We start from the raw sequence: 13,779 nt of genomic DNA on the forward strand, positions 1-13,779 counted from the left end.
ATGGGCTGACGTCAGGCCGGGGCGGCGCGCGCACAGGAATCTCCGGAATCCTCACTTCTAACCCTCAAGTAGTGAGGTTCTGACTTCGGCCGGGGACTGAGCCTGATTGGATTACTTCACTTCAGGGTCGTCTCAAGCAAGTCAGCTGGGAGAAGGTCTTTACTCGGCGAGAGTTCCTCATTTCCGCCTGTTGCGCCCCTGAAACCGGCAGAACTTCAGTCTGTAAAGCGCCTCCCGCTCCCAGGCACTCTGACACACTTCTCACCTAACTACTAACTGCTTCGGCAAACTTAGCTTTGGCAACACGCGTGCTAAACTTACCTCACGAGTTCCGAGTACATGTAAAATTATCTGGATATCTTGGAGAGCGCTGAGGTTACTCTATTAATTTCCTTTCTTAACCGACCCTGCCACAATAAAATGTTATTGTGTGCTTGTCAAAGATCATGCTCTGCTCGTCGGTAAATAAATAAAAGAAGTTTTACTAGGACCGCTCCATTGACTATATATTTGACTACAAACATCATCCTTCCAGTGAAGAACGTAAAGACGTCAGCGTCTATAACGATTTGCTTATTTCTACAAACATCACGGAGAAGGTTCGGGTTTCTTCTGGTTTGTGCCCTCCTCGGTTCTCTGGCCTTTTAGTCAATAAAATACAGTCTCCAAGACGTGACTGTATGTCATAGGCTGGATCGACATTTGATATTTGTTTGAGTAAACTATTTACCCTGGTTAAATACCTGAGGCGAGTCGCCCGCAGTCGGGGTTCCACAAACACCGCATGAGACCAGGGGACAGACATGGGGAAAATGTCGCCTGTGGCACATACTCATGATACTAGATCTACAGTTATCCTCTTACCGTGATAAACTACGGAAAAATACCGGATAGTGAATGGCACTAGTCTAGCCTGCGCTAGAATTGTCTCGTTTCTGTGGCCACCATGTACCAAGATACTTATATATACCCAATAAGGTTCTATCCAAGATGTACCTTGTTGGGCACCCCTGTCTCGTAATAAGGCAGAAGGCACCATAATATTGACCAAACGCTGGCACAAGAAGAAGACCATGACCTGGCCATATCAATAAGAGACATGTCACAAAATGGGTTACAAGACGACTGTCTTAACCTAGAGTGAAAACTTGAAAACAGTACAGACGTCTTGTTTGCTCACGGTAACCCGACGCTTGTATCAACATCGAATTGTGAAGTAAGTACATACATCTTAACATCGCTCTACTTGTTTTATGGAAGTCATATCCAAGGGGGGTCTTTTAAATCTTTCAGTGCGCACAAGAGATGAAACTGATATTATAACCTAACCGCGACTGTTCTGGTACAGTAGCTAGTTAAGTGTCTATATACCAATCGACTTGAGCTATCAAGAGTTAATTTAAACCCTTGACCTCAGCGAAGACACCATCAGCTCACCTGTGGATTCCCACACCCGCATCTCAATCCTCTCCCACCGGTAGCGCGGTCCACAGAACCGCCCAAGACATTACATAAACTTGTCTCCTGCCGGGAGAGGTCGGGCGTCCCGAGGGGGCGTTAGGCCGTTCGCACGCGAGGAGCCAGACGTGACGTTCACGGGCTGGACCACCTGGAAACGATCTTCCTGCCCTAGCCTCCAATCCAGGCTTCTTGGTGTGGCCTTTTTATCATAACCCATTTATCATGATACATGGGACTATTCATTAACCTTCACTGCATGCCTCCGAAATTTCAATTTTTCAATTTCTACAATAATGTAGACAGAAACGTTAGATAGATCTATAGACTAGACATTTGTAAAACCCATTGACGTTATCATATCGTGTGTTCCCTTGCACTAAGATTTTTAAGAGATGAGTTTGAACAAAATATCATATAAGCTGTTTTCTGACTGTATATCAGTTCTCACAGCTTCTAGAAACCCGGTAAAATCAGAACTGACATAAAACTGACAATAAGAAAACAGCACATAATACCGATAAGCCTACTGAAAGCCCAGCCAGGAAGCTTGATGTAGTGTAGAGGCTTCTGCCTGCCCTGGAAAACGCCCAAGAACTGCGACATACTCAACGAATGGTTTTCTGCCAAGAACTTGGATACAACATTGTGATGTATTGCCTAATGGTAGTTTTATAACGTACTCGTTCACTGTATGAGGGTCTAGCGTGGTCGTTGGTAGGCAATAACGATTGTCAACACACTTCTTGGTTCTACGTGTGCAAACTATTAAGGTTACACATACTTCGCGGAGTTAAGCGGCTGACAGATGCCAGGGACAGTCTGTGTGTCGAGCTGTTGCAAATAGCTATGATCAGCTATGTTTAAGAAGGGACACCGCCATTGTAGGAACCATTAAAATACTGTCGCTTGAACACTGACGGACGGTGCAGGGAGTAACGTTAAACGCCGTGTGTTCTATGTCAATTGCAACTTATGAACCATGACGCTTCCACCGGCGTCGACGTGTGGCTGAAGTGTGAGCTGCCATGGTGATACAGGAAGAAATGCAGAGAGACCCGCTTCAAGAAGATGTGGGGAGAAAACTGATCGTTTACCCCTCTACAGCGTTTCCATGGAATGCGAAACTCGGAGTTAGCAAGCTAAATGCCTCCTTTGATGTGCAAACGACAGGTAACGAACTATTGTATCCAGAACCGTGCCTATCTAGTTGTATACCTGAATAGGTCAGGGTTAGGATCAGGCACGGTTCTGAAACACAGATCCTTCAAAGGAAGTGGGGCTGGATAGGACACACCTTGAGGAAACCACCATCCAGTATCACACACCAGGCCCTAACCTGGAACCCACAGGGAAAAAGAAAGAGAGGAAGGCCCAGAAATAGTTGGAGAAGAGACACTGAGGAGGAGATGAGGAGAATAGCGAACAGCTGGGAGGACCTGAGGAAGACAGCCCAGAGGCGGGTGAAGTGGAGAGCCATCGTCGGTGGCCTATGCTCTGGCAGGAGCGAAGGGCCAAAGTAAGTAAGTAAGTACGGTTCTGGATAAATGGTAGGATTCTGGATAACACACGAACTCAGTAACAACTGAACGTGCATGTCGATGACCCTTTGAACAGAATTAACGATCGGCCCCTGAGCTTATCGCTGCTGACAGGTACGCCATGTACAGTCCACCGCACAGTCAGATATCTGGAATAAACACATGATAACCCCCTAATAGGCTCTACCGCGGAAACGATCCGCGAACATGTCACAAACGCGGTACAGGAATGAAGAAGCCACTGCTGCGTACATATAGATGATACGTCGATGAAGGTTTATATAGACAGTTTCGTCATTCACGAAATGTAGTGGATGACACTTGAAACGAATGACAGTTTAAAATCTATCCCGTTGCTTGAGTAACTGATTTTTTGCGCGTTGTGTATAGTATTCTCGGCTTTACATTTCCGTTCACTGATATGATTTGCTGTATAAAATGTATAACTAGATAATTCTATTTTAAATCATATAAAAGATAACATAAAATGCTTTTATTTAGATTCAGGCCGACCAATATTCGCTTGTTCAGAAAGTATTAGTAATTGACGGATCAATGCCTCAAGTAGCACATCGATGAAAAATAGTCGAAATATTTGATACAATTCCTTGTGTATGTGTATTTGTAACGTTATATGTTTAAGTAAATGTACACGTCACGTCGCATAGGTGACGTAGCCTATAACGTAGCCTAGGTGAACTGGAATGGTGGGCTTGAATGGATTAATATGAAACTACTGATGCAGCCGATCTACTGGTATCCGACCATCCTCCCCATCAGGTTGATGAAGTTGTAGATGACCTTCCCGGAGTGGGCAGACGAGCTGTGGAACTCAGGCGCTGTCCTGCCCGTGTACAGGACCAGGTGGCCCTCCCCCACCGAGAAAGCCGGGCAGATGGGATCCTCGAGCTCTCCCTTGACGTCTAAAAACCTGTGCAGTACCGCATAGTTCCGCATGGCGTCGAAGAACGTCAGTGTCCCATGCTCGCAGTCAAGCAGTACGCCGATCATCCTGGGGTATTCGTGAATGGATAACATGTATATCTGCACGTCGTGGTGGGCGACATAGTCCCCTCCGCCCTCCCGGCTGATGCACCAGGCGTCGGCCGTGCACCCGAGCGACTTGTCCCGAGCGACCCGGCTGGCGGCCACGCCGAGTCGGTAGGTGGTCGTCGCGGACACGTCCACCTCCCAGTAGTGAGTCCCGTGGCTGAGGAACACGCCGCCCAGCACGCTGTAGGAAAATCTGAGGAAGAGGAACAAGGGGTTAGGGAGTGAAAGATGTTTCAGCGAAAGAGGTCAACGACAAATCTACTGACTATAACCCCGACCAATACGGTCGATCGATGATGATGACAAAACCAGTACACCATATGTTCGATAGAGCAAAAAATAATTTCACCAATATCACGTATTTATTTGGCAATTTCTGGTATTTACGAATACGCATTCCCCTTGTCTTGTAACCCAGCTGTAGCCTCTAGTAGACTACCAAAGAAATTGGCCAAATACACAGATAACATGCCAGGGGAGTTGGTCCGCTCAAGAGTACAGTTTAGAGCGGCTGTCTACTAGTATTTGGACCAATTTCTTTGCAGCCGCTTCCCGATGCCTGGTAGAGGCTAGCCCATCTGTAACTGTCTCGGTAGAAAAGGACGCGATAACCTGGTAAAGCGCTCCGAGTTTTCACAGCTGTCGGGGCTGCTGGAACAAGAGGAGTCGAGTGAAGCACGGCGGCAGGTTCTTCTCTCGGCGTCCATAGCAACCACCGTGTTGCCATGGCGCAGCACCAGCTCACAGTGGGCCGTCCGGGGGTCCATGGTGAACCTCGTGCCTGGTGAAACAAGTGGGAATATCACACTATCGCAAATACTGTACCACGTTTTTTGACAGGCTGACTAAAGTTCTAAACGGGACGTAGACTATGCGGTTCCAGATGTCTATTAGGCACGACTCGACTGCGGTTTGCTAGATGTCGTTTACTCTGCAGTCTGCTATATACCGCAAAGATCGCCTTTTCTTACATTTAATACAGGTGCGATCAGTCACTCTTGTTAGTCCAGTACTTAGCCTTCACTGCGGCGTTCTTTATTTGGCGTCAAAAGCTGACGACAAAACTGAAATGATACTGACGAACAATGTCAACGGACGTCTTCTAAAAGATGCTGATATTGAGATAACCGCATAATTTTAAAGGACACATGAGTAAAATGTCCCATGACGCATATAGACCGATACAATTGACTGTAACAAAGGCCTATGTAATGACACTTATTGTTAGGTCAACATAAAATTCGACTTTCTCTCAAAGAGAAGAGATCGTCAGATGCAGCTGTGAATATAGACGAGAACTAATGAAGGACCTTGTAACCAGTTAACATGTTATCTTTATTTCAGGTCTTGTATTTATAGTAGATTTCTTATTTCATGTTTGTCTGCACGTCTGTACATGTGGGTTATCTAATACCAGTTTACACTGCCTTGATAACCTGTGTCTTGACCTGTTGTCATTGCCAATAAAGAAAGAAAGAAAGAAAGAAAGAAAGAAAGAAAGAAAGAAAGAAAGGACTATAAACTTTAAGAGAGGATTTCTGACCTTCCTCCTGGCTTAGCCTAATGACCATCTCTTTCTCCCTGTGTAGGTCTATCGCCACGTGCAGGAAGTGGGAGTCGGCGGCAGGGAGCCGCGCCATGCCCCGCACCATGGACACCGCCTGGTCTATTCTGGAGAGGTTTTAGGCAATTAACTACAGGATGAAAACACGAAATGACGAGAGGATGATTGAAATGCCTTTGCAACACATCAGTTCGTCTACAAATATCAAGACTAATCAAAACGTTCAGAAAAATGTAGTTCAAAGACATCTACAAGCGCCCGCAGATGTTCACAAACGTTCGCAAACGTTTGTAAATGGTTGTAAAGTCTACAAACGTCCATAAACCGTCCGCAAGGGACCACAAGCGTTCCCAAATGCCCGCAAACGTTTTGTTACATCCAAGAATGTTCGCACATCTCTCAAAAGTCTACCTTTGCTTTGTCTGTCCTGCAAGCACCACGAAAGCCCCCGGGTCGGTCTCGTCCAGCGCCAGCCGCGCCTGGCCGCCCACCGCCCGGCTGTTCTCCAGCACGTCCCGGCACGTGTCGGTCTGCTCCCTGAGCTCCTGCAGCTTCGCCCCGGCCTCCTCCTCCACCCGCGACACCAGCCCAAGCTTCCGCTCCTCCAGCAGGGAGATCAGCTCGTCGTACGCGCTCGTCACCTTACCCTTCTCTTCCTCGGCTTTGTCCTGACACAAGGTTTGTTGGATCAGTTTTATCTAGCCCCTACCAGGCTTCAGAGGCGGGTGGAAAGAGTAGAAATTGGCCAAATAGACAGATAACTTGCCAGGGGAGAGTTGGTCCGTTTAAGGAGTAGAGTTTACAGACTAACTTCCCTGGTATGTTATCTGCCTATTTGGTCAATTTCTACTCTTTCCAGCCGCCTGTGTTGAGACTTCTCTAATCGAGACTTCTCATCAGATACCTTCCACCATTATGCCAGGACATGTCCCGAAATAAGCTGGCTCTGTCAAGAAATACTAACAACGTGCGTATTCCCCAAAATCTTCATAGACCACATGTCTGTCTCAGCGATAAGACTTGGCCAAATACAAGCGCCAATTGCAAACAGCTGGTCCTACGTACCTTGACCTCCATGATGACGGAGTTCAGCAGCTCTATGAAACTCTCCAACTCGCCGTTCGTCTGGTCCAGACTCTCCAAACTCGCCTCAAGGTGGGCCTACAGTGATATGACGTTTTTAGTGACATATGATAACCAGAAATATTATATATAACGTTATGTCACGGCAGAGACTTCAATCGGGTAGAATCGCCGGTTCTACTGGCAGAGATCCCGACCGGAGTCTCTGTCGACGATCGAGATTTCTACCGGTAGAATTGCCGATTTTACCAGATGTAGTATAACGCGTGACGCCCTAAACATTGTGCAGCGGATGGCACGAGGCAAAAGATGATGGAACAGCAAAAGGCCGAATCAAGCATAACGTTACGCCATCTTGTTCACTCCACTGACCGCTGCTAGCCCTTAGTTCCATAGGCTAGCTATAGCCGGTACCTGTCCATGGTGCTGATTTGCAGTCCCCCGTAGACTATGTGCTACTTCACTCTCTCGGCTTCGAATCTAGTGGCGTCAACTGACAAGGTGTCAATATACACAGATTGTGGCATCATCACCCTTTCTTCTCCGATGTTGGACGTCTAATCTGACCACTTGACAGCTAGCTTTTGGTACGAAAATGAGCGATAAGAATTTTTTATTTTTATTTTATTCCAACATGTAATCACCAGACGTGGCGCCACCAACACAGGGGACAAATACATTACAGGACAATACTCATTTACACCTGAGCTAAGTGAGGAAAGCCGTGTAAAGTGCCTTTCCCAAGGGCACAAGATCGTTGGCATGTCAGACTCGAACCCGGGACTCTTAGTTCCGAGTCGCGCACTCTGCCGCTACGCCACACGACCCCACGATAAGAATCTGATTTGATTCACAAGATTCACCGTAGCATAAGCAATTGAGCATTCATTACCATAAATTCAAAAAATTCTTTATTTACTAATTTGTTATGTTACAAAGAAAATGTAGTTACTGCAACTTCACCTTCTTCCAGTGAACCACGCGGCCCAGCTCCGTGACGTCATGATGACGATGCTGGCTGATGACGCAGCGGGCGCAGATGGCCATGTCGTCCGTCTGGCAGAACAGGTTCACTCGCTCGTCGGGATGGTCCGCGCACACGGTCGTCTGGACGGGGTACATGGACATATTTGACCATGGGATTGACATTTAACGTAATAGGGGTTTGGGACATGTTGTCTCTGTTGTGCACCATTACATCTAGATGGGGTAGGATCAGGCATGGTTTTGGATAGTCTCAACGAATCCAAGAACGCAGATTTTCCCCTGGCACAGTTCTGGATACGTATAGAGTATCTAGAAGCGTGCTTAAGCAGGTTGTGTATAATGCACGGTTCTGGATATCGATACGACACCGTTTAAGACACAAAACTCTTTTAGATTGTCAAATATGTGTTTCATGCAACTTACCCAGGCTTTAATACGTGGAGATTTGGTACAGTCATGGCGCATGCAGCAGCAACGAGTTGGTTCTTTTTCACATCGTATGGAATGTCTATTGTTATCCGTACATGTAGGGACTAGTTTGGACGCCAAAGGCCGACAAGAACCTGGGTATCTGGAGGTTTATTTGCGGTACCTTTGGTTTGGGTTTGGCCTGCTCCTCCTGCCATGTCTGTAAGACCTTCTCGGCCAGGCGGTTCCGCGCCACCCCGTCCACCCCGCGGGACAGCCAGAACTCCTCCCGGCACACCGGACACCGGATCCGCCGGGACCTGGGGCGGAACCGACCCCCAAATCAATCAGTCTATCAGTTGCTTCAGTAACTGGTTTCTTGTTTATCTCATTACCTAGATGTCTAAACTTCATCGATGTACAATGGATAGGTTAATCCATAATGGATTCCACCAACATCGTGATCTTTATATGTTTATGGGCCTCGTAAAAACTGCCATTTTTTATTACAAAACACCGACGGCCAACCACCAAATCAGTCAATCAATGGATAGCTTACGCCGATGTAGGTAGGACATCCAGGTAATGAGATACACAAGAAAACAGCTAGAGGCTTCAAGCATTCACTAAGGCTATTTTTAGTTGGTGACTGTCCCTGACTGTCAGTCATCAGATCTATTCAGTTGCTTGAGTAACTATTTTCTTATGAAGTGGATCGTGATCGTTGTAAAATTGTTATAGGCCTGTTAAAATGTGTAAACCGACGGTAAGTTTCGGGTTTTTGCCCCCAAACTGAAGCTCATTAGAAGCATTTCTGAGGGATAAAGTATGTCACGCAATGATGGGTGTTTTTAGTCCTGTGTCTATCCGTTTTTCTCCAGAACGACTTGGAAGGTAACGCAGCAGACTACATCATCTCACCCTACACTTATTTTACTGACTTAGAACATAATTGCGCAGAGATAATAGTTATGTACGACTGGCAAAGGCGTGTTAATACATGTACGCGAACATGTTGAACAAGCCAATAAACTGTTGTATTGTATGTAATTACGCCAAAATACCCACTAGCACGCGTGTTAATGGGAGCCTCACCTGGATTTCAAAGACAGCCGGGGGAATTGTGATATCAAAATACAGTGTATCAGCTTCATAATAAATGCTGATGTGTATACAATGTAATGTTGCTAATCACCTTTCCTTCTTCAGATAGGAACAAACACTGCCATCTAAATATTCAAAGCATTTGAAGTATTTTTTATTGCCAGATGTGACTATCAAGTTGGAAGATGTGACTACTACGGAAATGCATCAGTCTGTCTGTCTCTATCTCTCCCTCTCTCACCTGTATGGTCCCTGAAACATGTCCCTGAGACAGGCCTGACAGAAGTTGTGCTGACAGGGCAGCATGAGGACGGGCACGGTCAGCAGGTCCAGGCAGATCGGGCACTTCAGGTCCGACAGTACCGTCTCCATCACCGCCCGAGGGGTCGCGTCTACACAGGCCAGCGGCAGGGAGCCGGGGGGAGGGCTGGGGGGATCATCCAGGCCGTCCTTCCGCGGGGCTGCCGCCATGATGTTAGACTTGTAAACCTGGGGAAAGATGTGGAATGTCTCATTGTGAGACGAAAGGTAACTTTCTCAATATAATTGGGACAACAAACCGTCTTTCCGCGGGGCACCCACCGTAATGTTTCACTTGCAAACCTGGGGAAAGACATGGAATCGTGTGTTGCGGCGAAGGGCGGTTATACTGGCTGTACAGATACAGAAGCTGGTGCTTTACGCTAAAGGGTGGTTATACCGGCCATACCGTCGGAAGCTGGTGTGTTACGCGGGTGGTTATACCGGCCATACAGATACAGAAGCTGGTGTGTTACGCTAAAGGGTGCTTATACCGGCCATACCGTCGGAAGCTGGTGTGTTACGCTAAAGGGTGGTTATACCGGCCATACAGATACAGAAGCTGGTGTGTTACGCTAAAGGGTGGTTATACCGGCCATACCGTCGGAAGCTGGTGTGTTACGCGGGTGGTTATACCGGCCATACAGATACAGAAGCTGGTGTGTTACGCTGAAGGACGAATACCGGCTATATGTACAAGTACAGAATGTCTAGATGTGAGACGAAAGGTAACTTACTGAACTGGAAACAAGTGGACACGGACCCGAGCAACAATAATCACTAATTATAACGCTTTACGTGACGTAGCCCAGAGCAAGGAGGTTAGGACTATTATAAAGCTTCCACACAAACTACTTCAGCGACCAGGGTCCAGCGCCAGTCAGTCTAAACGCCTTAACGTTGCACAATGAGAAGGAATGCAGCAAAAGACATCCGGGTGCAAAGTCTCGTACTCTGTCGTGTACACGGACCACGGGATGGAGGTCGTCACGATTTTAAAAATTTCATTTCAGTAACAATAGCAGTCACTATGTGCGACCTATGTTCGAAATACTGACAAACAAAATGAACCACTAAGCAAAACACCACATCAAAGAGGAACAGACGAGGAAAGGGCACGACTACGATGTAATCGCATAGAGCTCACCTTCTGCGAAACACGTACCCTCTCTTGAAACAGCGGACAGACCACTATTTACTAGACTGTGAGCATGCAGTGCATACCCAGATCTATGTTTACGCATTCCGACAACAGGAGAGGCTATTTGGGACACAATAATGCGGTTCAAGATAACTTGAGCATGGCAATGAGTTTGAACCGTAACGCTGCGCGGTCCTTGTGGAGGTACACAGGTGTTTGGCCAGGTAGAACATTGCCTTAGACCATTCCAGTTAGAGTCACGGTTATATAGTATAAGAATGCAGAATCTGACACGTTTGACATTTACTCAGGTGTTTATAGAATAAAGACAACCACCTGCCGAGTGGACATTCTCTCACGCAGGTTAAAGAACACGGGAGAAAGGCGGGAAGTCTTTGAAGTTTAGACGGTTTCCATGTCGTAAGGGCGCCAGGACTGATTAACACCTTCAACTTCTCACTGTTAATCATTTCATTTGGTCTTGGACATAAAAGGCTGGCAAAAAAATGGCGCGTTGTTGATAAAATACATCAGCTTTGCGTGAGTAGAATGCGAACCAGTCTTGCGCGACCGGTTTCGCCCCCTTCTTGAAAAAAAAACTTGGCTGATTTCCTAAGGGTGACGACTTCTTCAAAGTTAAGGTCACCAGACGATAACCATGCACAGCACACCAACACACAAAGGGAAAGAAGATCGATATGAATTATTCGTGGCATACGTGCCCGTTGTATGCCTATCATATCCACGCTATCATTGTGTCCTTTGCCGTCAAGCACTGCATGCTCGTCGTGTAAGCTAAACACTGTCGTGCACGTAATCACACGGTCATTACACTGTCTAGATGAATTCAACCTAGGGGAATTCTAAGAGAAAATGCTCAGCAATATAGATGAATGTTATAGCTTACCGGGTAAACTTGATGTAGCGTACCGTCAGATAGCAAACAGCGGATACATAGTATCTCACCTGTCTTGTCTAGGAGGTGTCCAGATCCCAGTGGCTGACGTCGTCCTTTGAACTACTTCATCCGGGCGTCAGGTAGGTTAGCCACAGGTGGGAGAACGGTTTCTCAGAGCCCAGTGGCGGTTTGGGCCCTCCGGTCATAGGTCAATATGTTTTGGTGCGACCGTCCTCCAGAGACATACAGAAGACTTGCCCACACACCGAGTCAACATGTGACGAGAAAAGGTCGAGCAACTGTGGGACTGCAACAATGGTGCATGGAGACTCCCCTCGGGCTGACGGCGTTCAATTATTAACGAGATAATAACAAACCGAGTCTTTTACGGGTTTTCACAAAGATATATACACTAGTACTATCAGCGCACGGTATAAAAACGTTCCGTCTATGCCCTATAGTAGACAGCAGTTCAGTCAATTCTATAACTCATGTCATTTTCAGCAAAGGATAGTCGGCGGTCCGTAACATTAAAGGATGTTTTTCTGCCCTCGCTCCAGGCGGTGTAGTCCTTGAATATAGTGTAAGGGAAGACCAGCTTGTGAAATTAGACGTTACAGAGTTACAGAGTGTCGTTTCGACACCAAGCATGTCTGATCACGTGGAGTTGCGTGTTCTGAATGCACAGGTGTAGGGAGCACGTCGGCAGAATGTTCAGCGCATGCGCGAAATCAAGATTCTGTTAATGATGTTTGGGCAACGTTGTGTGCAACAAAATTTTGTCCGTTGGATATCTTTTCCGACAGAGCAGATGAAGACAACAGACGGGATGTCATCCTTAATTACGCGAACACGACCTAAACTAGAGAGGCCGACATTTGCTTGGGAGCAAATACAGCATATTTCAGTCCATCTCCCTCCCACGCAAAAGTGGACTATTCCAAACTTACCCCAGCTGTGCAAAACTGGCAAAGGTTCTCAAATAAATGAATTAAATAGTAGCTATGTAATTGAGAACAAAGATGCAAGAACAAGCACTTTGAATCTCGAAAGCTTTACTAATCTTATTACAGGTGTGCAAATACTAACAATGATGAGATTAATCGATTTGATACATTTTGAAGGTCTTAGGCACATAAAATTGAATGTGTGGGTTATTACGCACGACTTACGTGCAACGTGACCCCAGGTAACCCGCAATGTTCGATGTGTTCGATGGACAACGGCAGATGGAACGGGCCATTCTTCAGATCGAACGTGGAACGGGTACAGCACTTTTGGCCCTTTTTTGGCCTGAAATAGCCATTAATGTCCCCTAAATGAGTAATTTGGAAGTGGTGTATGCCAAATATGTGACTGCTATTCTGTAGACACACGTTCAAGGTACCCGTATACCGAATTTCAGATCATTTGGTTGTAATACCTGGGCTCAGCATCCAAAAATCCATTTTTTGTCGAAAAATGCCCCAAAAAAACTTCATAAAAATTTTTCAAAGGCATGTTTCAAAAAAATGAAAAAAAACCTGGGGGTATTGGCCCACTCTCCCTCCATGACAAATTTCAAGTCATTTGGCTGAGTTGAATCCATTTATATGGAATGGCAGACGACGACGACGACGACGGAGAAGAAACATGAGAGAACACAATATATTTCATCCATACCATATATGGTATGGACTGAAATATAACTAGTGTGACCCTGCGTTTAATGGACTTTATTCCATCGCTGTGAAAGTTTCAGTCGCCACAGGTCAATTCATTCCGCTATTGTAGACATACACAAAGAACACAGTTTAGATAGACATAGACAGAACATTTAATAGACAGAACATGTAGATTTTGCGCTGTTGACTGCCGAAGTTCTAAGTCAGACACTCCTGTGATGATGTCACGTATTGCAGTTGGAAAACTAATTTGGAAACTTCATGCTTGAGGATTTATAATCCAACTGGTCTAGAGGTGGAGGTGCCAAAGTCAACTTTCATGACGAAGCGCAAGGGAACAGTAATCACATCATGTATGTGTGTTTATAGTACATTCTGGGTCAGACATGGAATTCAAATGACAAGAGGACAAAATGAAATGCACATTTAATATATTGGATACTGTTTTGACCTGTGATGACAGTTCAGTACCACCGACAACATGTCCAGAAACTCGGTCTTGAAGTGCAGGTGTGCTTGGGTGTCACAGACAATTTCTTGGCTAAAGAGCAGAGAAAGAAATGATTTTTATTATAATG

The 13,779-nt window shown here is 46.1% G+C and overlaps 1 protein-coding gene across 1 annotated transcript; it reads right to left on the bottom strand.

Annotated features, from left to right (window-relative positions):
* Positions 1 to 3,512: 3,512 nt before the first annotated feature.
* Positions 3,513 to 12,203, bottom strand: LOC109472177 (E3 ubiquitin-protein ligase Midline-1-like). The gene is made up of 9 exons (XM_019771769.1): positions 11,606 to 12,203; positions 9,440 to 9,687; positions 8,279 to 8,414; positions 7,663 to 7,806; positions 6,682 to 6,777; positions 6,028 to 6,284; positions 5,596 to 5,723; positions 4,665 to 4,833; positions 3,513 to 4,245 (listed from the first exon to the last, which is right to left on the bottom strand). The coding sequence occupies exons 2-9, from the start codon at positions 9,667 to 9,669 to the stop codon at positions 3,750 to 3,752; spliced, it is 1,656 nt and encodes a 551-aa protein (XP_019627328.1). The 5' UTR covers positions 9,670 to 9,687; positions 11,606 to 12,203; the 3' UTR covers positions 3,513 to 3,749.
* Positions 12,204 to 13,779: the final 1,576 nt, after the last annotated feature.

The sequence above is a fragment of the Branchiostoma belcheri genome, unplaced genomic scaffold (assembly GCF_001625305.1).
Source record: "Branchiostoma belcheri isolate BF01 breed outbred unplaced genomic scaffold, Haploidv18h27 scaffold27, whole genome shotgun sequence".
NCBI classification, from domain to species: domain Eukaryota; kingdom Metazoa; phylum Chordata; class Leptocardii; order Amphioxiformes; family Branchiostomatidae; genus Branchiostoma; species Branchiostoma belcheri.